Here is a 25,248-nt window from a genome sequence, read left to right on the forward strand (position 1 = left end):
GCTGGGGGCACAGGGCCGGCTGGCCAGGGGCCTGTGTGGTCACGGTCAGCCACACGCATGCACACTCCACTCTCACACTTCCATCCACACACCGTATCACCCTCACCCTTTGACTCACCTACACACCCAGTCGCACACACACACACACCATATCACACATTCATACTTTACTCACCCACGTGCACTTTCACATCCCCTCCCCTTGTGCACACTCACACACCCGATCTCGCGTACTCATACACACAGATACATACTCTTAACACTTTCACATTCTCATTTACACACACATACGTACCCACCAATGTGCATATTCACCGGCATCACAAACACACACCTTCAATCACACACGCTGTGGTGGGTTCTGACTCGTGTGTGGCCTCAGCTCACACCTTCTCTGCAGAGTCAGCAAACAACAATCACAATAACCCCTGCTGTCCAGTCAAGTCCAGCTTCCAGAGACCCCATAGGACAGGGTAGAACAGTCCCTGTGAGTTTCCGAGGCTCTCAATCTATTTGGGAGCAGACAGTCTCCTCTTTTCCCTCGGAGCAGCTGGTGGGTTCGAACCACTGACCTTGCAGTTGGCATTCAAGTCTGAACCACTGAGTATGCAGACTCCTTCGCGATTACTGCCCCACACTGTGTGATATTCTCCCCCTTTCCCACAATTACCCCACCCCAACACACACACACTGTGGGATATTGTCCAGGTGGACTAGAGAAACAAATCCAGAGACACTCATGTGTAAGAGAGAACTTTCTATCAAAGAGCAATTGTGCATTAAGAAAACGTTCCAGACCAGTTCAGATCAAGTCCATATGTCCGATAGTACCCCATATGTCAATACTAGTCCATAAATTCTTCTTTAGACTTATGCAGCCATGCAATGATGCTGAATTCAGGAAGATCACAGACCAGTGGGTGGAAAGTCTTGTGGATCCAGTGGCAGGGGAGGCATCTCAGCACTGGCAGGGGTCTCCACGTGGCTCCTCCAGCTCCAGGGCTCTGGCACCATCAGCGTGGCTCCATGTGGCTTATCAGCAGGAAGACGAAGCAGAGGGAGAGTGTGTGTGTGTGTGGCCTCTTTATTTCCATCACGCTTTCAAATGAGGTCATCAAGCTGCAACCTGATTGACAGGCTAGACTCCACCTGTGGGACAGCGCAGGTCTCAAGTACATTCAAAACTCCCAACATACAAACAAAAACCAAATTCAAATTCACTGCCCGCGAGTCGATGCCGACACAGCCACCCGACAGGACAGGGTGGAACTGCCCCTGCAGGTTTCCAAGGCTGTGGCTCTTTACAGGAGCAGACAGCCGCCTCTCTCTCCTGCGGAGCCCCTGGTGGTTTCAAACCGCTGACCTTGAGGTCAACAGCCCAACCTGTAACCACTGCATCACCAGGACTCCTTTGGGGAGGGATTGGCGACTTTTGGTGAGGGGACGGGTTGGTAAGTTAGGGGGTGTTTTCACGGCACGTTCGCAGTGGGGGTCTCATTCTGTGGGACCCCCACATGTGGTAAGCTGGGTTTTCCCTTCTCTTCCCCCAGTCACAGACAGGGAGGTCTCAGCACAACGCACCACCAAGACCTCCTCCAGCCTCGCACCTCCCACCTGGGGCTCCCACCTGCCGGTCTCCAGAAGCCAGGTGTCTCGGTCTCTTGATTGTGCACCAGTTGAGGTGTCCCAGCGGGACCTCCCCCCACCGTCCAAAGCAATCAGCTCGTGGCCATATGAGCCATGGGGCGGCAGGTCCCCGGAACCGATGTTGGGGGAACATAGTCTCAGCAAATTCCTGGTGTAGCGGGAGGATCGGGCCGGGACATGTTCCAGGCAGCCTGCATCCCCCGGAGGACCTGACAGATGTCGGAAGCCACACCAAGCGTCTGTCTCCCCACAAGAGCCAAGAACTATACCCCTGCACCCCTTCAGAAACAAACCCACCAGCTGCCTGGAAACCACTTGGGGACCCACCCCGCAATCAGCTCTGAAAATAAAAGCTCTCAACGCCCGTTGTCCCCTGGCCAGATCCTTAGTGAGCTGACAGCCACCGGTGGAGGACGGGAGCCAGAGGTCAGACGCTGGTTTCTGAGTTTGAATTCTGACCGGAGGCTGTGGCACCTTCGGGGTCTCGGGGTCGGGGTGGGTTTGATCATTCACAATGGAAGCCATTTCACAGGGTGGTCGTGCAGGGTCCCCGAGCCCCCTGTCTTTTCAGGTCTTGACCCCTGAAAGCCCTTGTGGTGGCCCAGAGAGTGGTGTCCCCGCCTCGGTGGACAGGTGACTGGCCACAAGGGGGACCCTGCTGTCAAGTTCAGCATAGCCGCTGCTCCATCCAGCGGGGAGTCCCCAGTGCTGGCTCTTGAAGAGATGTTGGGGACCGCAGAATGAAATACCACCGTCCCTATGGCTCTGGTTCAGGTTACCCCCTCCCGATGTGTGGCTGAGGCCTCACCTTGTGCAGAGAGTCCTGTGATGAAGAAACAAGTATTCTCTCCCCCCCCTGCCCTCCCCCCACACCATTATATTGGGAGCTGTGACAGGAATCTTATTCCATAGTCCAATCACATCGAGCAGAATCGGGCAGTTGTCACCACAGCCGGTCTCAACACATTCTTTTCCTCCTGGAACCCCTCGACGTCAGCTGCCTCTCACCCCACCTCCACCCCACCCCTGTAACCCCCAGGAGCCCTGATTCTACTGTCTGCCTGGGTTCATCGATCCTGGGTCCATATATTGCAGTACACGCGACGACCATTCAAAAGGGGCACCCCAGCGACAAAGTGCATCTGAGATAAACCAATCACAAGGATCGACATATAACCCCCTCCCCAGGGGATGGACAGCAGGAAAGTGGGTAAAGGGAGACGTCGGGCAGTACCAAGACATGAAAAGATAATAAATTATCAAGGGTTCGGGAGGGAGGGAGGGGAAAAATGAGCTGATACCAAGGGCTCAAGTAGAAAGCAAATGGTTTGAGAATGATGATGGCAACAAACGTACAGATGTGCTCGACACGATGGATGGATGGGTGGATGGTGATGAGTTGTATGAGCCTCCAATAAAATGGTTAAAAAATAAAAGCAAAATAACAACAGAAAAAGAAAACACATAGACACACAATGTTGAAAACCACATCAGGCCCAACGTAACGAGCAACGGGCTGGGGTGGGGGGGATCAAGCGACAAGGCCTTAACAGTTCCAGTCGGGTTTAACATTGCGATGATCTGTAGTCATCTCTCCAGCACGCTCAGTTTGGGAATCTGTGTATTCCCGTCCCTCCATTATGGATACAGGGAAATCTACAGGGGCTTGTTTCCGCCTAGACCCCACACAGGTTCCTTGGACTCCCACTGTGTCCACAGCCTTCTGCAAACCAGAATCTCACCGTTTTGGCTCCGATACGATTCCCCCCTCCGGCTTCGGATGATATGCTTTCCCATCCTTGGGCCACAGATGTTGGTGTGCTTCTTCCATGTGGACTTAGTTGGAGTCTCACTCGGATGGCTGCTTGTTGAGAGGGAAGCCTTTGAGACCCCAGACACTATTTTATCTGGTAGCCAGGCACCATCTAATTTCTTCGCCACACTGATGGATCGCACCCATAGCTTGTGTTCCCTTCCCGGGGGCAGGTATGGAGCAGGGAGGCGGTGACGTAAGAACTGATTGTCTTGGGCTGGAGCAGGGACTCTGGAGGGTTTCCCTGTAGGAGACCCCACAGGTCTACCCTGCCTTTCTGCCGCTGTGCTGCTGCAGTCGTTCGCAAGCCGGCCTTTTCTCCTAAGAACCGTCTACTTTTTCTTTCCACTCACAGGCACTTGGTCCGTGTGGAATGAGTTTGTGTGTGCAGTGGGAGGCGTGGATCCCGATTCCTTCTCCGGTGTGTAGAAATCCAGTTTCCCCAGCACCGTTTATTGGAGAGGCCCCGCTCCAGCCCCCTTCTCCATTGATCAGATTTGTTCAAAACCAGAAGCCCTTCGATGTGTGCATTTGTTTTTCAACTCTCAGTTCTCCTCCATTGGTCTGCGGGTCGGCATGTTACCATGCTGTTTTAATTACTGTGGCTTTTATAGTATTTTTCAAGTCTGTCAGTCCCCCTGTTTTCTCTCTGTCCCCCCACACTGTTGTAGCAAGCTCGGTCCCTTGATCTTGCATTGAATTTGGGGGGGGGGCTGGCTTTTTGTTTCCCTGAAGAGGGCTTTGGGATTTTGATGGGCTCCCTAGAGGTTTAAATACCCCAATGCAGCCCAGACTCTCTTAGTTTCTTTCTTTTTTAAGTGCAGACGTGAGGACCGGACCTGCAGGCGAGGGTATTGTCTGGGCTCTCCTGTGCTGCTGTGGCAGAGAAACGCCTGGCACAAACTCATAGTTGTTTCCTATGTATTCAACAACCAAACCAAACACACTGCCACTGAGCCGACGCCGAAGCACAGCGACCCTATAGGACAGGGTAGAACTGCCCCCGTGGGTCTCTCAGACCGGAACTGTTAGGGGAGGAGAAAGCCCCAACTTCCTCCCATGGAGCGGCTGGTCATTTGAACTTTGGACCCCTGCGGATTGCAGCCCAACACGTAACCACACGCGACCAGCGCTTCCTATATATGAAGGGTAAGGAAGTACCCACGTCTCATGCATGTATCATGCGCACATGCACAGGCCTACGAGGAAGCACACGCGTGTCTCACATTCATCATACATGGACATGCATGAGGAAATACCGGCACTGACCTCTGTCAGTCTGGGTTGGCTAGAGAAACAAATCCAGGGCACTCATACATGTAAGAGAGAGCTTGATATCAAAGAGTAGTTATATATTGAGACAACATCCCAGCTCAGTCCAGATCAAGTTCATATGTCCCATATTAGCCCATATGTTCAATACCGGTCCATAAATTCCTCTTCAGACTCATACAACACACGCAATGACACCGAATGCAGGAAGATCACAGGCCAGCGGGTGGAGAGTCTTGTGGGTCCAGTGGCGGTGGAAGCCGCTCAGTGCTGGCGTGTGTCTCCACGTGGCTCCTCCAGCTCCAGGGCTCTGGTTTCATCAGCGTAGCTCCATGTGTCTTGTCAACAGGAATGTGTAGCAGAACCATGTGTGTCTGGCCTCCAGTGAGCTTTTTATCTCCATCGCACCTCCAAATGAGGTCACCATGCTGCAGCCTGATTGACAGGCCAGACTCCAGCCCTTCCTCAAGTTGACAGGAGGTCATGTAACTGCCGCTGTGCCTGTTGTAGGAGGGCAGCAGGCTGCGTTGCCATCATGACGCTAGCCCACGGAATCTGTGGTGATGTCACAAGGGCTGCCCATTTGCAGGAATGTTCTGGACGCCCCGCCTGGAGGCCACTGTCCTTCTGTGGCTGGAGCTGAAGGGTCACTGAGACGGAGGAGAAGAGGCTGGGGACAGGAGTGACGTGAGAGGGGGCAGTGCGCTGTCGGAAGACGGGGCTGGGTGGCCCAGTGGGTGGGGCCGGGGTGAGCACAGCAGGTACCAGCCTACACTCCCTCACGGCCATCTTGAGTGCCTTCTCTTTGCCCCCTCTCCAGCCATGGCACCCCCCATCACACTGCCCTCCACTCCAAGAGCCCCCACCCCCCGCCGCTCAACAGGTCAACCGAGTTTGGCTTCTTTCACTCGCATAGCTGGAGCAGAACTATCACAAGGGGGTGGCGTTCATGAACAGAAATTTATTTTCTCACCATTCGGAAGGGAATGGGAATCCGAGCACCGGCTGCCCTCAGTGTTGGCTCTGAGGGGAGATTCGGTCTCTTCCGGCTCCTGTTCCTTGGTTTCTTGGACACCTTCATGTGGCTTAGCCTCATGTCTATCTATCTCTGTTTCCATTCCCCCTCCTCCTTCTCCCTTGTGCCTCCAGCCCCCTCCCCTGGCTCCAAACACTCCAGAGTCTCTTCCTTTGGTGTGCAAATGATGTGCCCTGTTTCTTCCTTTATGATAATAACACTAGCGATGTCGTGAGTATTTATCCTTCTGAGCATAATGTCCTCCCAGTGCGGTGGTTCTCAACCTTCCCGAGGCCGCCACCCTTTCATGCAGGTCCTCATGTGACCCCCAACCATCAAGTGATTTTCATTGCTACTTCATCACTGGAACTTCAATCATCATGTAAATATCTGATACGTGGGATGTATTTTCATTGTTACAAATTGAACATAATCAAAACATAGTGATTCATCACAAAACAATATATAAGTATATATTGTGAAATGTTTATTTCTAATGACAAATAAATGAAATTTTGTCTTAAAGCATGGTGTAGCATGGGTCACAGTCTTCATGCCGGGCATATCTGCATGTGAGAGGGCCCACCTGGAGACAGATAGAGGAGCAGTGTCTCGGTCCTGAGACCATTGGGAATATGTGTTTTCCGATGGTCTCAGGTGACCTCTGTAAAAGGGTCATTTTCGTTTGACCCCCTTGCGGCTCACAGGTTGAGAACCGTTGTCCTAGTGGGTCCGTGTCACGAGGGCTGTGACAGCCTCATAATGTCCTTTTCTGGGCTGCATAGTATTCCATCGTGTGTGTGTGTGTGTGTGTGTGTGTGTGTGTGTGTGTGTACCAGCTTGGGTTTACCTATTCCTCCACAGGCAGATTGGTTGTTGTTGTTGTTTTTGCCCAAAGCTGCCTTCTTGTAAGGGAATGCAGTGATCACGTCATTCCATAGTTCAATCACACCAAGCAGTACTGTACAATTGCTACCACGATCCCTTTCAAAACATCCTCTTCCTCTTGAACTCTTTCATATCATCGCCCCTTGACACGCCCCCCCAGATGGATTTTTATTATCCCTCCCTCCCTCCCTGGTTTTGGATATGACAGAAGTTGCTGCGATGAGCAAGGGCATGGCTTGTTTCTGTAAGGTGTGTACCCTAAGGCATTTGCATCTGTCTTTGTGCGAGGGAGTGCCACACTGATTCCCACGGTGGCTGTGTCGTCCTGCGGCCCCTCCAGCAAGTCGTGCGCCCCCCCACTCTCCTCACATCCCCTCCCAGTGATGGCTTTCTGTTTTCTTGAATTTCGCAAATAGCCTGGTGTTTTAATTTGTCATGCGTATTTTGGGGGCACGCGATTTGGTCCATAACTTCTCAGTTGCCCCTCGTGACTAAGAAGTCCCCCACACCCCCATTGTAATTCTATTGATCTTGATGCCTATCTGTGCCCCCACCCCACCCCAGGCCCTGAGGACAGAGCAGAAATCCCTTGGGATGACTTCTCGAGTAGCGACTCAGAACAACTCCAAAGGTTGGTGGTGGTGGGGAGGAGGTCTGTGGGCTCTGGGGCAGGTGTGGGGCTCCCCTAGAGGCTGGTCTGAGGGGAGGGGGAAGGTCAGGGCTGGCCCAGCCATCACTGGGTTCCATGGGGTAGGAGAGAGGGCCCCAGAACAGCCCCTCTACCTGGAGGCTGAGCTAGGGACCCTGCGGGCGGGGCAGGTGGTCAGATCAGCAGTGTCCAGTAGAGCCTGGCCACTGTGGGGTCAACGGGAGACCTCAGACCTGCTGCTGGACTGCCTGCTCCCTGGGGCTGCAGCTGCACTGGTCAACCCCGCCTGCATCCTCTGCGCCTCCCACCCTGCCCATGCCCCCTCTGTCTGATGCTGCCCTATCTCCCTGGCCCTGCCGGACTGCCCACGCTGTGCCCCCCACCCCCTGCCCCTGAGATCCCTCATTTCTGCTGAGCATCCCCCACCCCACCCCCACCCCCGCCTGCCCCCAGAACTAAGCTTCTGGACGACGAAGAAGGACGGCGAGGTGCGGCTGCGGATGGAGAAGAACTCGCTGGCCAACGAGAGCCCCCTGACCGTGCACGACATGTTCCTGGACACGGCCACCAAGTTCTCCAACTCGATCGCGCTGTGCTCCAAGCACAGGGACGGCTGGCAAGTGCGCACCTACGTGGAGTACTACGAGGAGTGCCGCAAGGCCGCCAAGGCCTTCCTCCAGGTGCCCGGCCCCGCCCCTCTGTCGGCCCCGCCCCTGTCGGCCCCGCCCCTCCGTAGGCTCCGCCCCCTCTGCCTGTCCCATCCTGCGTGGCAGCATCCTCCTGCGCGTCCCGCTCTGCTGGGGCCCCTTCTGTTTCCTTTGGACTCACGGGGTGCTCAGAGCTTAGTTCCTAGTTTGGCGGGGGTGGGAGGGGCTGTCCGTGTAAGCCGCGGGTGTGCCTGTTGGGTGTCGGGCAGGGGGCGCCTGAATCCAGAGCACGCTGCCCCCAAGCCGTGACAATTAGAAACGTCCCCAGACGGACTGGCTCATTGCCTCCGTGAGAAAATACCCCCCTGAGCCATGAGACCCAATGGACTAGATGGTGCCTGGCGACCGTGACAGTGTATTTGATCAGAGAATCTACTGATGACTCCTGATCAAATGGGAGGCTTGGGGGGAATGTACACAGGACGTCATATGGTCACAAAATCTAGACTTCCTGGAGACCCTGAGCCAGGACAAAAACTGAGATTGTCTTTCAACTTTCCACCCCCAAATATCTTCTGAGGTCTTCTTTAAACCCAACAAGGGTTTTGGCTCAACTGGTAAGGCATGCCTGCCTTGAGCACTGTGGCCCCCTTGGGTCAGTCTACAGAGAGCCCAGTGGGCGAGCCACTCGGAAGGTTCGATGGGGTGGGTCACGGAGTGAACGACTCGGAAAAGGGGGAGCGTGGAGAGCAGCTGCCTGTGTGAGAGATGTCATCAGCCCCACTGGCTTGTCGACGGAGACGCGGGGGGCTGGTGTGTCCATTACCAGCGATGGCCACGAAGTCTCCCACATTGTCCAGTGTCTCCTCCTGAGGGTGGTCGGGTGGGGGTAGAGGGCAGAACCACTCCAATGGAGATGGCAGCTTCTAATGGGGGGTGTGAGCTCTTTATCAAAGAAGGACGGACAATGACTCTTTGGACAAAGCCCAAGCCTCTCAGCCTGAGGCTTCTGGGCAGTTTGGGGGTGCTGAAGGAGGAACCCCCTGGGTCTCACAGCGGCCTTCCTCCCCCAGCTTGGCCTGGAGCGCTTCCACAGTGTGGGGATCATCGGGGTCAATTCGGAGGAGTGGGTCATTTCCAGCCTTGGTGCCATCATGGCCGGGTAAGGGGCACCCGATTTCTCCCGGGGCGGCAGCAGAGGTAGAAGCCACCAGCCCAGCAAGGGCCCTGCCCGATTCTTACTTGTGTAGGGGTGTATCATGACCCGGCCCCCTGGACATGGAGCAGATGGGGGCCCGTGGGGGCCTCGCCCACCTCTGTTTAGTCGAAGCTTAGTGGGATGACAAAGCCCAGCCCCAAGCTCCAGCCAGGTCCGCCCTTCCTAACAGTCTCTACCTGTGGAACTCCTTTCCATCCTGTGAAGCCCAGTGCCCAAGTCCCCACCTCAGGGACTTCCCGGCACTCAGTCCTCCTCCTCACAGGCAGAGCCCAGGGCTGGGCTGACCCCAAGTGCCACCATTCAGCACCCTAGCCCCCCCCCCCCCCCGCTGGGAGTGACTGATGCCTCCCCCTGAGCCCCTTGTGCACTCACAGCCTGGGTTCTGCTTCCAGAGGCTTCTCCGTTGGCATCTTGACCACCGACACTGCCAAAACCTGCCAGGTCATAGTCGAGAATTCGAAAGTGCAGGTCATTGTGGTGGATGGCACTGTGCAGCTGCAGAAGGTGACCCAGGTCAAAGGGGGCCGGTGGGGACTCAGGGCCGGGTGGGCCTTGGTGGGGAGGAGGGCTGGTGTGGTAGGCTGGGCTTAATGGAGACGAGCTCAGTCCTTCCAGCAGTCACATCATCTCACTCTTGTGTACCCGTGTGAGGGAGTGCCGGTCCTGGGCCCTCCACTGAGGTTCAGGGCCTATTTGCTCTTCCTGCCGAGTAAGTCCCCAAACCCCACCGACAGCTTGCCCCGGGCAAAAGAGCTCAGGCCATGCTGGCTCCTGGCGGACTTTCCAACCAGCCTAAAGCCAGAGACACGTTAAATCCAAACTCAGGGGCAACTCCGGTCCCTCAGAAGAACCAGTGCTTTGGATGAACTGTTGGTCGCACATCCCACTCCACCCCACCCCCCAATGATCTGTAGAAGGAACTTCGATCCACCTCTGGTGCCAGGTTAACAGAAACTCAAGACGGGTGGAAGAATTCCACTTTCTGGAAAATGATGAAAACGGCATGGCCTACGAGGAGCCTGGGTGTGCATTTAGGCCCTTCAGGATTAAAAAAGAAAAGGAGCAAACAGATGGGCATGAGCCCAGAGGGGGACAGTGTCCAGCTACCAAGACATCAAGGGTTCTCTGTGAGCGGATCCTGATCAAACGTGAGGATGGGGGATGTGGAACAGAATTTCAAAGGCTCATGAAACCCAGACTTTGGGGAGCCATTAAGACTGGGTGATTCTGCTCCCCTGCTCCAAAGAACTCCAGAGCGTCGTGAGAGCCTGAACGGAAATGATCCTCTGAAGAAATCTTGACCGGAAAGGCTTCCTTCAGCTCCAGAGGAAGGCCTGCCTGATCTCAACAACCCCAAAGGCTTGACGGGAGGCTGTAGGGAGGCGGGGCAGAGAATTTGTGCTCCTGACAGCGAGAGGATTTGGGAAAGATTGTCCAAAAAGGTCGCACAACTCAGACATCACGAATATCCCTCAGTCAAACACGTGGAAACGGCTGAGGTGTGATGGGCGTGCTGTGTGGTACAGGATAAACGAGGAAGAACATTCACACGCTGAACATAACTCACTAAAATCTGCTCTCTCAATTCTGTAAGCGTGTGATATTACACACAGCAACCCTGGGGGAGCCATGACTGAGCGCTTCCCAGCGACCAGGAATGAAGCGGCGGCATCATACCATCCATTTGTGCCTGGCTCATAGCAACCCCACGCACCACGGAATGAGGCTCTGGTCCTGCACCATCCTCACCCTCCTTCCGCTGTCTGACCCCATTGTCGCAGCCACTGTGGCACCCACCTCGTCATCACTGACCTTCCACTTTACCAAGCACACTGTCGCTGGGGCCTGGTCTCTCCTGACGACGACGTGCCCAAAGTCCGTGAGACGAAGTCTCGCCCTCCTTGCCTCCAAGGAGCGTTCTGACCGTACTTCTTCTGAGACGGATCAGATTCTCCTTCAAGCAGTTCAAGTTCCATTCTTTGCCAGGACCTTATGGCCATCACACAGCTGGGCCAAGAAGCAGGATCATGAGAAAAACAGGAAAGGTCGACATGGCCAAGGCTTTCATCTGGCTGGATTCCCCAGTCCATGCTCACAGAAGCAGCAGGCAAGAGGTCACACGGCATGTGGCGTGGGCCTGGTCCACTGCCCAAGGCCTCCTTCAAGGTTGAGGACTCAGGTGTGTCCGACCCAAGCCGCAGTATTTTCAATCACCGCCTAGGCCTTTGAGTAAAGAACACCGGAGGAGAATCGCCGCCTTTGGATGGCGGTGAGGGTGCGATCCTGGGACTGATACGTGTATTGGAGGGTAAAAGAGCTCAGGAAGCTCGGTGCTGTGAACCACAGCCCCCCCACCCCCCCCACCCCGGGATCAGGCTCGGGAGCTTGCCCCTCCTCTGCTGGCTGAGCCCTAATGTCTTGCAGATACAAGGCTTCCTGAAGTCCATCAAGGCGGTCGTGCAGTACAAGGAGGCCATCCGCGCGAAGCTTCCCAACCTTTATTCCGTGCGTTCCCAACCCAAGGGGACGGGCTGGGCGGCCAGGGTCACGCAATGGGGAGGCCTGAGGTCTCAGGCAGTGGGCGTGGCCGGGGTCGGACCGGTGGGCGTGGCCTGGGCGGGGCAGCCCGAGAGCCCACGGGGCGGGCCTCTCCGCAGTGGAGCACCTTCCTGGGCCTGGCGGTGAGCGTCTCCGATGAAATGCTGGACCACGTCATTGACTCTCAGAAGCCTAACCAGTGCTGCATGCTGGTGTACAGCCACACGACCTCGGGTCCCCCCAAGGCCATCATGCTCAGCCACGACAACGTGGGTGTCCCTCCCGCAGCGGGCGCGGGGGTGGAGGGCGGAACCACGAGGCTTCGGGTGACCAGACCGGGCTCTTTCAGATCACCTGGACCGCCTCGGCCATCGCGCAAAGCCTCTCTTTCACCTGCCCCCCCGAGGGACAGGAGACCATGGTGTGCTACCTCCCGCTCAGCTGCTTCAGCTCGCAGCTCTTCGACGTGTGGGTCTCCATCTACGTGGCTGGAATGCTCTACTTCGCCGAGCCGGACGCCCTGAGGGTGAGCCCACGCCTCTTGCCCAGCGCTGGTGGGCGGTGGTGGATCGGGCCCACTCAGGGCCAGAGGCTCGATCCAGAAATGGAACGGAGAGCCCCTGGGTGGGGCGGAATGCCCCAAGCCTCAACGATGGGCTAAAACCTTGGGGTTCCAATCTCCCTGGAGGGTCCCAGAGGACAGGCCCGCCTTGAAGGTACCGAGTAGCGTGGACTTGAGGGCAGCTGGCAGAGACAACGGTGGTGATGAAGTTTGCTGTCTGCAACAGGAACCCCTGCCCTGTCCCCAGTAGGGCGTGCGCTAGCTAGTGTCCTAGTGAGCAGAAGCCCACCACCCCGTAACAAGTGGAGCTGCCCCAAAGGGTCTTCCAGGCGGCCATGGGCACGGGGGCGATGGCAGGCCTTTCTCATCTAGCTCTGCAACCGCCCGCCTGCTGGTGAACAGCTGCACACACTCACACTCACACACTCCAGCAGACACCGACTCACACACAAACGCATACACTCACATGCCTCCACACGCAGACACACACACATGCCCAGACACACCCAGAGACACACACAGACACCCAGACACACATACATACCCAGACACACAGACACACATACACAACCACACACACATAGACACCCAGATACACACATACACAGCCACACACACAGAGACACACACACACCCCAGCACAGGCACGCATACTGAGACACACACACACACATAGACTGACAGAGACACACATACCCCCCATGCAGACATACACACACACACAGACACACACACACCCCAACACAGACACGCATACTGAGACACACACACACACACACACATAGACTGACAGAGACATACACATAACCCCCATGGAGACATACACACGTACACACGTACACAGACACACACAAATAGACACCCAGATACACACACATACGCACACACACACATACATACACACACACACTCTCACACACATACACAGACACCCAGGTATACACACACATACAGACACACACACATACAAACACACACACTCTCACATACACAGATACACACACACACTGACACAGATACCCAGCCACACACACATAGACACCCAGACACACATCACACACACATACCCAGACACACAGACACATATACACACACACACACAGAGATACACAGAGTAAGTGCCATTCTCCCCTCTGCCTGGATCCTTCCCCCCTGGGAACTCACTGTCACGTGGGGCGTTGAGTGACAGACCCAGCTAGTGACACGTGCTGTTAGCTGATGTCCCTAGTTCACTATCAGTGTGCTCTGCGCTGTCCAGCCCTGTAGGCTTCCACACGTTCACCGTGTTCCCGGACACCGGGAATCGTGTCTCCACCTTGGAATGACCTCCACCAGGAGGTCATCTCTCTGTCCCCTCCACTATTGTCTGTCTGTCCCTCCCTCCCTCCCTTTCCTGGGAGCAGGTGGGCGTCAACATAAAAACAAACACAGCGACCCTAGAGGATAGGGTAGACCTGCCCCTGGGGGCTTCCGACCCGGCACGCTTGCCTAGAGGGGAAGCCCCGTTTTTCTCACCAATACTGAAATTTACACCCACGTGGCTGGAGCTCGAGACTGCTGGGAGATGGTCCCACTCCGCAGTCCCCCTCCCCAAAACCCCCTGCAGTCTGAGGGCCCAGTGGACTTGAACTGGGCCCCAGGCCCACTAAGGCCAGTCAGGGTGCTGAGGGGTGGGCTGAATAGGACTCTGGGGGAACTGGAGATGGCTCTCAGGGGTCCCACTGGCCACAACTGTGTCCCTCATTCCGTTGTCCTGCACAGGGCTCCCTGTTGGACACGCTGCGGGAGGTGCGGCCCACCACGTTCTACGGAGTGCCCCAGGTCTGGGACCGCATGCTGGACAAGATGCGGACGACCCAGCTGGCCGCCTCCAAGTTCCGCAGGAAGCTGGATGCGTGGGCCATGCGGCTGAGGCTCCGGATACACGCCAAGCAGATGCTGGGGTGAGGCGGGGGGGCCGGGCTGCCTCTGGGGCCCTCTGGGAGGGCAGAGCGGGGCCTGGAAGGGCGGCCTCTGTCCCTGGCGTCTGCTTCTCAAGACAGGAGCAGCTGCCACTGTGTTTCTGCCTGGCTCAGAGGATGACCTTCGACCCCGCCCGGAAGTTCCTGGGCCTGGACCAGTGCCGGCAGGTCTTCAACACGGGGATAGGGCTCCCCGAGGACACGCTGCTCTACTTTCTCAGCCTGGACATCCCCATCTGTGAGCTGTACAGCCTGGATGAGTGCACAGGCGTCCACTCGCTCTGCAGCCCCGGAGAATTCCGGCCAACGAGGTGGGTGCCGCTCCCGTGTGCCCCGGAGGGGCAGTATTCCTGGGACCCCTTCCGGAGCTGAGCTTGCAATCCTTGTTCTTTGGGAAGTTGATTGTGACGAGGCCTTTCTCCCTAGTCCTCCTTATCCCGGAAGCACCTCTGAAACCTCATCCGCATCCCAGCCCCATGCCGGACTCCACGGATGGGCGCATGGCGGCCGCGGGTGAGGTGGGCTGGCCCGGCTTTGAACCCGGGTCTCCAGGACCAGCACTTGCTCGCTGAGTCACCGCTGTTGCTTTTGGGGGTCGGTTGGTGTTTTAATTTGCAACCTACCATTTTTAATAAGACACCCTGGATTAATCACCAGGCCGCCAACCAAAAGGTCAGCAGTTCGAACCTCCCAGCCGGTCCATGGGAGAACAAGGAGGCTGTCAGGATCCACAGTCTCGCAAGCTCTAAGGAGCAGTTCTGCTCTGCCCAGAGGGTTGCTGTGAAGGGGCACCCACTCCGCGGCAGTGGGGTTCACTCTCTCCAGTGAGGCTGAATGCTTCCTTAGCCCTGGCATCTGGCGACACCCACGCAGTGGTGAGGATGGTGCGGGGCTGAATGGGTTTTCACTTTATTATACCACCAACCAGCTCAGCGACGCCTACATAGAAAGCCAGCGAATGGGTCACCTCTTGCCACAGCAAACTACCCCCAAATCAGCAGCATGACACACCAGACCCCCTCGCCGCGGTTCCTGGGGGTCTGGAGTCAGGAGCTGCCTCCCTGTGCGCCTCAGGGTCAGGAAGCATCGCGAGTTACCGTAGCCACGATGGCGCTGGTGTGGCATTGCCGGAAGGCCGGACGGAGGACAGAGGGCTGCTCCCAAGAGGGGCTGTTGGTGCGAGGCTGGGGTTCTTGGCTGTCGGGACTGCCCACAGGGCTTCCTGAGCGGCCTCCCCACCTGGCATTCAGCTTCCCTCCAGCAAGCTCCCCAAAAGACAGCGGGGAGTTCACGAAGAGAGGATGCTGGGTAGAGGGTGGTGGAACCCACAAGACTCAGGCCCGCAGTCCCCCTTCCGGTCTGGCACTGAACTCGCCATGGTGTGAGCGGCATCAACCAATTCAGGGTCAAAGGGGCAGCGTTGACCCTAGGACAGAGGGCTGGGAAACAGGAAGCCGGGGGTGGCGGGGGGATGGGTTGTTACATGGAGGAGTACGGCAATGAAGATGAAACATGTGTGAAGCACCACATGCAACATTGATGACCCGCTCTGTAAACCTTCGCCGAACGCACATGAACGTGGGTGTGCGCACGCCTCGCCCGCACTCCCCCCACCAAACACAAAGCAAGATGCCTGGTGCCTGGGTACATTTAAATTTTAAGGGATGGATTTCTGAAAAATTAGCTTACGTATGTCCCATAGAAGACAGGCGATGGTTTAAGTAAAACACTCACCTGCCCTCGAGTGGATACCGACTCATGGCGACCCCGCGAGACAGGGCAGAAATGGCCCTGTGCGTTCCCGAGGCTGTAACTCTTCATGGCAATAGAAAGTCTTGTCTTGCTCCCACCGAGCGACGGATGGTTTTGAACCTCTGGCCTCGTGGTGAGCGCCCAACTGCCATGGCAGCAGCTTGTGTGCTGCTGGGAGCTGGCTCAAATACCAGCAGGGTTGCCCACGGTGGGTAGGTGTTCGTGGTGCTTCCAGACGCGGGAGAAAGGCCCAGCAATCTCATCTCTCCCCACCCCCGCAAACCAACCAGAAACCAGCCAATGAAAACCCTGGGAAGCATACCCAAACTTGTCTGTCCCTGAGGTCGGGACGCAAAATACATTCAGTGGCCGCCGCCACGGACCAGAGCCCACCGGCAGTCACAGGACTGGGTGAGGTTTATTCTGTGGCGCACATGGCGTCGCCACGCCTCGCAGTCGACGAACTCCAGGGGCCCCACACTAGTGGGGTCCACACACAGGAAAGATCCGCAGAGCCTCTGCCATCGGCCTCCATCCATCCATCCACCCCACCCCTTCCCTTCCGGTGGGCTTGCCCGAGTGGCTTCAGAGAGCATGTCAAGTCCAGCTTTACAGCCCAGGGCTTGGGGACGGGGCCTGGCCTGGCTGCTACCTTGCAGGGTGTGTCCTGCGTGTTGGCCACAGGTAGGTTTGCAGCGAGCTGTCCAAGGACGGTGTTGAGGACCCTTGGGCTCAGCGTGGTGAAGACCCGCTGCCCGGCTTCACAGGAAATAAACAGGGCCCCTGGGCCCCTCGAAGGCAGAAAAGTATCGGGCTGCTAATTAACTGCAAGATCCGAGGTTCAAACCCACCGGCTTGCTCCTGTAAAGCTGTCGTTTCGGAAACCCTGGGGAACAGCTCTACTCTGTCCTGGAGGGTCGGGGTGGCAGCGGGTTTGCACGGGTTCCTCCTGCTTGCCTGGGGTGCACTCCTTCATTCTCTTCCCCACGCCGAAACCTTCCACAGAAGGCTGCCTTGTGGAGACCCAGGTCTTCACCCTTCCTCTCGGTCCCACCGATGTATGGGCTTCCGGAGACCAGGGGCTGGCTAGGCCCGTCCACGTGCCTGCCCCCGTGGGCTTAATTCCCAGTTGGAGGTCTGCTCAGGGGAGACCAGAGGTTGCTGCGTCTGGCAGGTCTAACTGCCCCCTCCCCACACAGAACCAGTAGGAACCTAGGAGCTGAGAGTCAGAGCAGATGGACTGCATAACTGAAGGGAAGTGGGGATCTCCTTTCTCTACCCTGCATCCTGGTACAGGGGGCTTCTCGGGCACCTCAGAGACAGGGCGGCACGCACAGAAATAGTGGGAGCCAGGGGGCTGCTGGTGATGTCCCACCTCTCCCTGCCCACTGCCCGCAGCTGTGGGAAGGAGCTACCTGGTACCCACACCAAGATCATCAAACAGGAAGAGGAGGATCTTGTTGGTGCCGTGCATGTGTGGGGCCGCCACGTTTTCATGGGCTACTTCCACAACAAGGCCAGTACGCAAGAGATGCTGGATGCCTACGGCTGGCTGCACACGGGGGACAGGGGCTACCTGGATGAAGAAAACTTCCTATACCTTTCGGGCAACATCCAAGGTGCACCTTAGAGGAAGGGTTAGGAGGTCTGGGAGTGGGTGGGTGGGGGGGTGGGGGAGGGCTACCTAGGGACAGCCCTGAGCTCCTGCCCTCTGCTCCCAGACCTCATCACCCTCAAATCGGGCGAGAAGATCAACCCGCTGCCCGTGGAGGAGCGGCTGAAGCTGCTGATACCTATTGCTCGCTATGTCGTGCTGGTGGGGCAGGACGCCCCGTACCTGTGTGCTCTGCTCACACTGAAGGTGAGGGAACGGTGCAAAGGGGGCCTGCTGTCCTGGTCTCAGATGGGGCACAGACCTCAGCTTGGGGGTCTAAGTCCAGGACCCCAGAGATGTGGCTGGCCTGGAGTGCCGGCCTCTGTGGGAACAGGGGCATGTATCCCGGAGCTCCTGGGGGCTGCAAGTGGCTGCCCCATCCGTTCCTCAGAAGAAAGTCCTGGTGATCCCTGTCCAGAAAACTCCACAGAGCACACTCCTTCCCCGAGATACATGGGGGAGAGGTGGGGAGGGCACCCTGATTCGGCATTGACTAGACAGCAACTGACCAGTGATGCCTTTTAAAGAGACCTGAGATGAAGCTCGGCCAGTGAAGTCCCTGCTGAGGGGGTGGCCCGACTCCAGGCCATGCCATATGCCTGGGGACAGCTCTCCTCATATGGGGTGGGTCAGCCCTGGGATGATGGCCAGGCATGGAGTCTGGCTGCCTCTGGCAGCCCTGGCAGAGCCCTCGCCTGCTCCTGGGTCATGAGGGAACCTGGGTCTGCCCGCCCAGCCCGGGCTGCTGTGGGGTTGGCCAGGCGGTGGGCTGTGGCCAAGCCCCTGTTAAGCTCGGGGTCCTGGCTGCAGCCTGAGCCTTGGTCCCTGTCCAACAGTGCCAAGTCAACCCAGAGTCGGGGGAGCCCCGGGATGCTCTGACCACCGAGGCTGTGAGCTTCTGCCAGCACCTTAAGAGCACGTCCACCAGGCTGACGGACATCCTGTATGATGCAGACCCCATCATCACCCAGTTTATCAACCAGGCGGTCGACACTGTCAATTCGGAAGCCACCGAGCCCAACTCCAAGATCATCAAGTGGAGGATTCTGGACACCGACTTCACCATGGAGAGCGGGGAGCTTGGTGAGTGCACCCCTACCCCCCACCCCCAAGGGCAGGCTAGCTCTGAGCTCCGGAGATGGGCAAGTGGCCAGTTGGCCCGCTCTGAAGTCCTCGCTGCAAGGTGCTGGGGAATTCCCGTGTTGTCATCCATTCACGCTGGGCTGGTGACAGGAAGGTTGGTGGTTCCAATCCACTCAGGAGCAAGGGGGAAGAAAGACCCGGTGGTCGGCTTCCCACGTAAGCCCACCACCGAAAACCTTAAGTGGGCCACACTCTTTTCTGGCCAGGGTGACTCAGCAGCAGTGGATTTCAGTGGATGTCTTTTTTTGGGGGAGGGTTTTGTTGTGAGGATACGGGGTCTTTAGCTCCCTTCTTGGGATCCCCCTGACCGGCAATTACCACACACACCAGGACAGGCACCTCTCTTGGAGGGTGGGTGGAGGGGGGGCAAGTGGCTACTATAGCATCCACAGGCAGGTGGAGGGGTCTCTGTCTTGCCATTCAGGCTAATGGTTGATTCCAAGTATAAGCCAACCCTGTTCCTGCCAAAGTTGATTAGACTCTGAGCAAACCCTATTGGACAGGGTAGAACTGGCCCTCTGCGTTTCTGAAGCTGCAACTCTTAGGAGAGTAGAGAACCTCATCTTCCTCCTGTGGAGTGGCTGGTGGTTTCGAACACTGGGGGAGCAGCCTACTGAGTAATCACTAGGCCGCCAGGGTTCCTCAGTACTGGCCACGGTCTGGTTAAAATGCCCTTTGCCAGGGCCCGGACTCTAAGGAGCAGCCCTGGCTGTACAGTGGCTCATCTTAGAAACTCATGGGGCAGTGCTCCTGGTCCTGGAGGTCACCGAGTCGGAATGGCCTTGATGGCAGTGAGTTTGGTGTTTTGGGTGCTGAGTGGAAGAGAAAGGGGGAGCTCTTGTCTGCTCAGGGAGACACGTCAGTGGTGCCAAAGCACCTGGGAAGAAAGGACCGACATGGCTACTGCCATGGCTTGGAGTCCAGGGCACCAGGCTGGTCTTGGTGGTGTGCAGGCTGCTGGGCCCTTACAGACTGGAATCTTCTCAGGGCCTGTTGGATGGGGTTACAGCACCCCACCCCTTTCCCTCAACTCAAGGGGGCGGGTCCCCTGCCTCTGTATCCTGGATGGCAGTGGGGCCCTCAGGCTTGCTAGGGACTCCTGTAAGAACAGAGGCAGGGGTGGGCATCCTGAGACTGACTTCTCCTGGGCATCCGTTCCAGGAGCGAACACAAAGGTGAAGCGGGCTGTGGTGACCAAAATGTACCAGGCGGAGATCGAGAACTTCTATGAAGAAGATGAGAAGGCGGAAGACTAGGGCTGGCCGCGGGCTATTCGGGGAGCCCTGGGCTGTGGCCCTCCAGCACCCCCTGTAGGCGTGCCAGGAACTGTCCTCAGAGGGCGGGGTCTACCCCTGGGGGTGTTCCACTGCTCAGAGAGGGCATCCCCCCAAAAAACCTGTCTGAAATGTACACTGAAGAGTAGTAAAGCCGGTTCATTACAAGCAGTGGGTCTCCAGGTGGGTGGTGGTGCAGATCTGCATTCCCTTCCTGCTCCGGGACAGTCCCCGAACACCCAGCTGGGCACACTACTGCCCTGATGTACACCGGGTGGGGGGCTGTTTGGGCAACTGGCTTCTTTCGGGGTGGGGACACATTTGTGGGTGTTACGAGGAGTGCCTGAAGGCCCAACATGCTGCTCAATGCCCCAGTGCCGGGGAGGCCCCTGGTCACTGAGGAACCCTGGGAGATAACCCTCCCAGACTCAAAGACTCACTGCCATCGAGTCAACTGCGGGTCACCTGGACCTTAGGAGACGGAGCAGGACTGCTGCTTAGGGCTAGCGAGGGCAGGTGTTTATGGGAGCAGACAGCCTCACCCTGCTCCTGTAGAGTGGGCTGGTGGGATTGAACTACTGACCCTGAGGTTGCAGCCCGTGCTTAACACACAGTGCCACCAGGGTTCCTTCCCAGGATTGAGTGAGGCTCTTCTGATGGGGATGGAAGGTGTTTCGTTACACAAGCATGCTCCCTTGTTCTGAGGGCTGGGGGTGTGGGCTCGAGGGCCCTGTCTAAGTCCCTCTGTCCCTATTGTAGTTCATCAGAAACCAACCCCACTGGCGGCCAGCAGGACAGCCCTGTTGTTGGGGAGTTAGTAGAGAAGACATGGCTGAGCGACCTGGTACCCCCCTACCCTCCCTGGCCATCCACCCACTCATCAATCTCTCTTCACCCATCTGTTGCCTACTCATGGACTCCCACCCACCAACCATACACTGTCCGCTCACCCACCCCCTAGCCATCCTTCACCCATCTACCCCTACTCATCCACTCCCACCCACCAACCATACACTGTCCGCTCACCCAACCCCTAGCCATCCTTCACCCATCTACCCCTACTCATCCACTCCCACCCACCAAACCATACACTGCACTCTCCGTTCACCCAACCCTCAACTACTCAGCCATCTACCCATCCATCCACACACACACACACGAACCCACCGAACCATCCACTGTTGGTTCACCTGACACCATCCATCCGCCTGTCCACCCGTGCCTGCCCCACCCGCCAACTCAGCTTTGCCTTGGACCCACACTGCACTGCCTGCTTCCGAGGGAAACAGCTCGGTGTTCAAAGCGGGACCTGGGATGGAAGGACAGATGCTCGACCTCCGTGCTGCTCCTCTTGGACTTCTGAGGGACCCTCACCCCACCCTCCGTCGTTTCCGCTCACTGGTCTGAACAGCACTGCATGGGGAGGTGTCAAGGTGGCCACCCCCACCAAACCACACTTGGAGGTGGTCCTGCCCACCAGCTCTACCGAACCAACGAGGCTGAATTTTCCATTTGACTTTATTTCAGGTTTTTTTTTCTATAAAACTCCTCCATAATTTCACAAGTTAACAAAAAGAAGTTTAAAATGCAGGACAGAAACAATCCTGCGGCTTATTACAAACACGATTCCCCGAGTTCCTTTATCCAGGAGCTGGTCTCGGCCCAGGGAAGGCCTGGCTCCCAGGGGGACGCGTGCTTTGAAGGAACCCTGGCGGGCAACAGAGGCATTCCATACCTTCTGCGTGCCAGCGTCAGCTGACGTACGTTTGGGAGAGAGCGAAACACAGGGGTTTGCACCAGGGACTGCACACTTCACACGACACACGCGGCAATCACAAAGTGCCGGGCCCCTTCCTATGCCAGTGTCCCGGGAGCCCGAGTGGGCCCAACACTCGGGCAGCGGGGTGGGCGGGAGCAGCTGGGAAGGCCGCAGGCAGGGGCGCCGGTGGTCTGGGGCTGCTTGCCAGCTGAGGAGGTAACTGAGAAGGGAGCCGGGGATGCCCGGCCCTGGCCGGTGGGGCACAGCAGGCCAGCCGCCCATTCCTGTGAGGTGGGAGGGCTGCCCAGGTCACAAAGTCACGATGGCCTTCCTGGGGGTGGTGGTGGGGGGAGTGTTTCTTAGGAAGAGCAAGCCTCAGTCACCCACCGTCTTGGAGTTGTCAGAGGAGAGGCGCCCACTGGAGTATTGCTGGCCTGTGGGGAGGCGAGGGGAGGGGAGGGGAGGGCGGCCCGCCCTCTGCCCATACCTGAAGGCAGTGGGGTAGGAAGACAGGACAGGGTGCTCCAGCTGCTCCTGTGAGTCCTTGGAGCAGAACATTGGGGAGGGAGGTCATGGGGCACTGGGAGGCTGCCTGGGGGCGATCCCCCCCCTCTGGCGTGTGCAGTCTTTCAGGAGGGGGTCGGGATGGAGATGGAGGAGCAACGAGCCCTGAGTCCCGGGGCCTGGACTCCTGGCCAGGGGACAAAGGGCTGGAGTGTGGGCGCTCCTGGCCCCAGGCCACCTCTTCCCACTTGTCTTTGGAGTGGGAGGTTGGTCTGCCGGAGAACTGCCCAGTGCTCCCTGGTCCTATTTGGCAAAAGCTCATTGTTTCGAAGTTCAAAGACTTGATCAACACGTGGAGGCAGGTGACAGGGTGGCCAGGGACCCAGGGGTCTGTCCCCAGGCCCCCAGCTAGTCTGACTAGGTATGGAGCAGTGTCTCTGGAGGACCACCACCCTGTCTGTAGTGACACTGGCCCCGGGCAGCGACTGCATCCCTCCCTGGGGAGGTGGCCTTGGGGCTGCAGCTGGCCACTCCAGAGGCCCCCTCCATGGCGACATGACCAGTTGAGACCCCTTAACCCACATGTCCAACCTCATATCCCCACCCCCACCCACCCCACTGCTGTCCCAACTGTCAGACACTCACAGGATACACACACACAACAGAAGGAGGGCTGTACAGGCGGCCAGCACAAAGGGGCGCTCCCTGTGTGGGGGCCTGGCCTCCCACTGCCTCCGCCACTGGCCTGTGCTGATGCCTGCCACCCACAGCTGGGTGAGGAACCCGCAGCCAGATGCCCCTTCCACGTCCACACCAGCGGCCCTGCAAGTCTTCAACCCAAAGCCCTTCCCGGCCGAGGGGAGGGTGAGGGCACCAGGCCCCCCTCGGGCCGAGGCCCCAGTGAGCGGTGGGGAGGGCTGGCCGGACGCCGCCAAGGAAAGTGCAGCAGGCGGTGCGGGCCAAGGGCAGGGCAGTGGCTAAGGCAGCGCTGCGGGCTGGCGGGCGGGAGGCGGGGCCCCGGTGCAGGCTCCGCCCCGGGTCATGTGGCCACAGCCTCCAGGTAGCTCTGCAGCTTGCGCACGGTGGTCTCGTCCAAGGAGAAGAGGTCGAAGTCAAAGGTGGTGTTGGTGACATTGAAGTGGCCCGTCTCCTCGATCAGGTTGACGATCTGGGAGGCAGGGCGTGGGGTGACATCAGCAGGTGGCGGGCAGAGCCACCTCACCTTCAGCAGCTGCCCTGGCTCCGCGGCGACCCCCAGCCCGGGCCCCACCCTCCAGGCCGGGCTACCTGCTGCAGCACATTGCGCTCCCGCAGGGCCATCAGCCTCCGGTGCAGCTCCACCAGCTCGTCAGTGTAGGCCTGTGGGGGTCGGGCAGGCAGTGGCATCATGGCACCACTCGACCCGCCCCAGGAGGGGTCCCCCTCCCCACCCTCTCCCCACATCACCTTGTCATAGGCGCCCTTTTTGAGGATCTTGTCAGGCTTGCTGCAAGAGTCGGGGCTCCGGCGGCCGGAGGCCTGCAGGATGAACCCCAGGACCATTGAGTACTCACCCCTCCCCAACAACCTGAGGCCCGGCTCAGAACCCCAAGTCCTTCAGAAAACCCAGGCCCAGATGAGTGCTGGCTCCAGTAACACCAACCCCGCCAGACTGGGCTCACCTTGCTGTTGGGTGGGGGTGGCTTCTGGGGGGCCGGGGGCTCGCGGTTGGGCAGGCAGGAGTCGGCACTGTTGTCACTCTCACTGTCGCTGAAGCTCAGCCTGGAAAGCGACACAACAGGGACCATGCGGTCAAGCCCTACTGCCCTACACGCGCGCGGCACCACATGGTCCCACAGGAGAGCAGGCCAACAGCCTCAGCCATGTCTGGACCACGTCCCTCCTCCCAGCTGAGGCCTCGTCTCTGGATTATGGCCCCACCTGCCCATCCAGGCCACTCCTGGTCCCCCCCCCCCCCCGCCTTGCCCAATCTCTCTGGTGTCCCGGGTCTGGGCACAGTCCTCTTCCTTCTCCCAGCACTTTGTACAGGGAGGTGGGGCCAGGAAGGCAGAGTCCCTCAGGCTCTGGTGCCCCCATAACCCTGAGGCCTGTTCCCATCACCCTCGGGGGCATCCACCTGGACAGTCTGGTGGCCCCAGCCCAACACCAGGCTCGCCTGGTCCTCTCTCAGCCAGGGGTGGGGCTGTTCCCCCACAGTGGCAGGTGTCTCCCTGACCTAGAATAAACTCCAGCTGACCAGTCAGCTTCAGGGCCCCTGCCTGGCCATGAGGCTGGCATGGGCCCCAGGGTGGCATTGCTGCCCACACCCCAGCCTCTTGCCTCCCCTTCCCTGGTCACGCTGGCCTACAGGAACACTAGCCCTAGGTCAGCTACTGACCCTGCTGTAGACTGGCCCTGAAGTCCCACAAAGCAGACAGCTACCATCCCTATGGGCAGCATGCACATGTCCTGCCACAGCCCCTCACTCTGCGGAGGGGGTGGGGAGCATCAGGCTAGCCTGGGGTGCTACCGTCCAGACCACTGTCCAGGTCCCTCCCGCGAAGGCAGGTGGTACTTGGGTGGGGTGGGGCTGCGTGGAGTAGTAGGGGGCCTGAAGGTCAGCCTGGGTGACCCACGCTCACCCATACTCCAAGTCAAAGAAAGCCGTCAAGCTTGGGGACCCTCCTTCCGAGACAGGCCCATGACCCTCACAACTCCTCCACTGCCGACAGCTGGGTCCCCAGACCTCTCTATGGGGCTGCCGCGCCTTCTGAGACTACACCGAGGAACACCACGGAAGGCCCTGGTGTGGGCACGGTGGGGAGGGCACACCTGGCCACCTGCCCAGCAACCAGGGGAAGCCTATCCTCCCAGCCGGCCTCAGCCCACCTGATACAACGAGGCCACGAGGCTCGTGTGCTTGCCGCGTCCCATCCTGGCCCAGCCCAGCCTCCACAACTGCAGACGGCCCA

At 58.2% G+C, this 25,248-nt stretch overlaps 2 protein-coding genes across 4 annotated transcripts in view; one reads left to right on the forward strand and one right to left on the reverse strand.

Moving 5' to 3' along the window:
* Positions 1-7,229: 7,229 nt before the first annotated feature.
* Positions 7,230-20,016, forward strand: LOC142438772 (long-chain-fatty-acid--CoA ligase ACSBG2-like). Its single transcript, XM_075541123.1, has 13 exons — positions 7,230-7,266; positions 7,738-7,964; positions 9,005-9,093; positions 9,543-9,654; positions 11,575-11,655; positions 11,808-11,957; positions 12,038-12,214; positions 14,012-14,193; positions 14,289-14,522; positions 17,362-17,582; positions 17,685-17,824; positions 18,454-18,700; positions 19,922-20,016. Exons 1-13 carry the CDS (start codon positions 7,230-7,232, stop codon positions 20,014-20,016), a joined length of 1,992 nt encoding a protein of 663 aa, XP_075397238.1.
* A 1,529-nt stretch (positions 20,017-21,545) lies between these two features.
* MLLT1 (MLLT1 super elongation complex subunit) overlaps positions 21,546-25,248 on the reverse strand; it is a 42,034-nt gene continuing 38,331 nt past the window's right edge. For all 3 annotated transcript variants that reach the window (XM_075545563.1, XM_075545546.1, XM_075545553.1), the window contains 4 exons: positions 23,959-24,058; positions 23,744-23,815; positions 23,585-23,656; positions 21,546-23,465 (listed from right to left, as the gene is read on the reverse strand). In XM_075545563.1, the coding sequence (XP_075401678.1) occupies positions 23,337-23,465; positions 23,585-23,656; positions 23,744-23,815; positions 23,959-24,058 (373 nt within the window). In that variant the 3' untranslated portion in view covers positions 21,546-23,336. The remainder of the gene's footprint in view (positions 23,466-23,584; positions 23,657-23,743; positions 23,816-23,958; positions 24,059-25,248) is intronic.

The sequence above is a fragment of the Tenrec ecaudatus genome, chromosome 1 (assembly GCF_050624435.1).
Source record: "Tenrec ecaudatus isolate mTenEca1 chromosome 1, mTenEca1.hap1, whole genome shotgun sequence".
Lineage (NCBI taxonomy): Eukaryota > Metazoa > Chordata > Mammalia > Afrosoricida > Tenrecidae > Tenrec > Tenrec ecaudatus.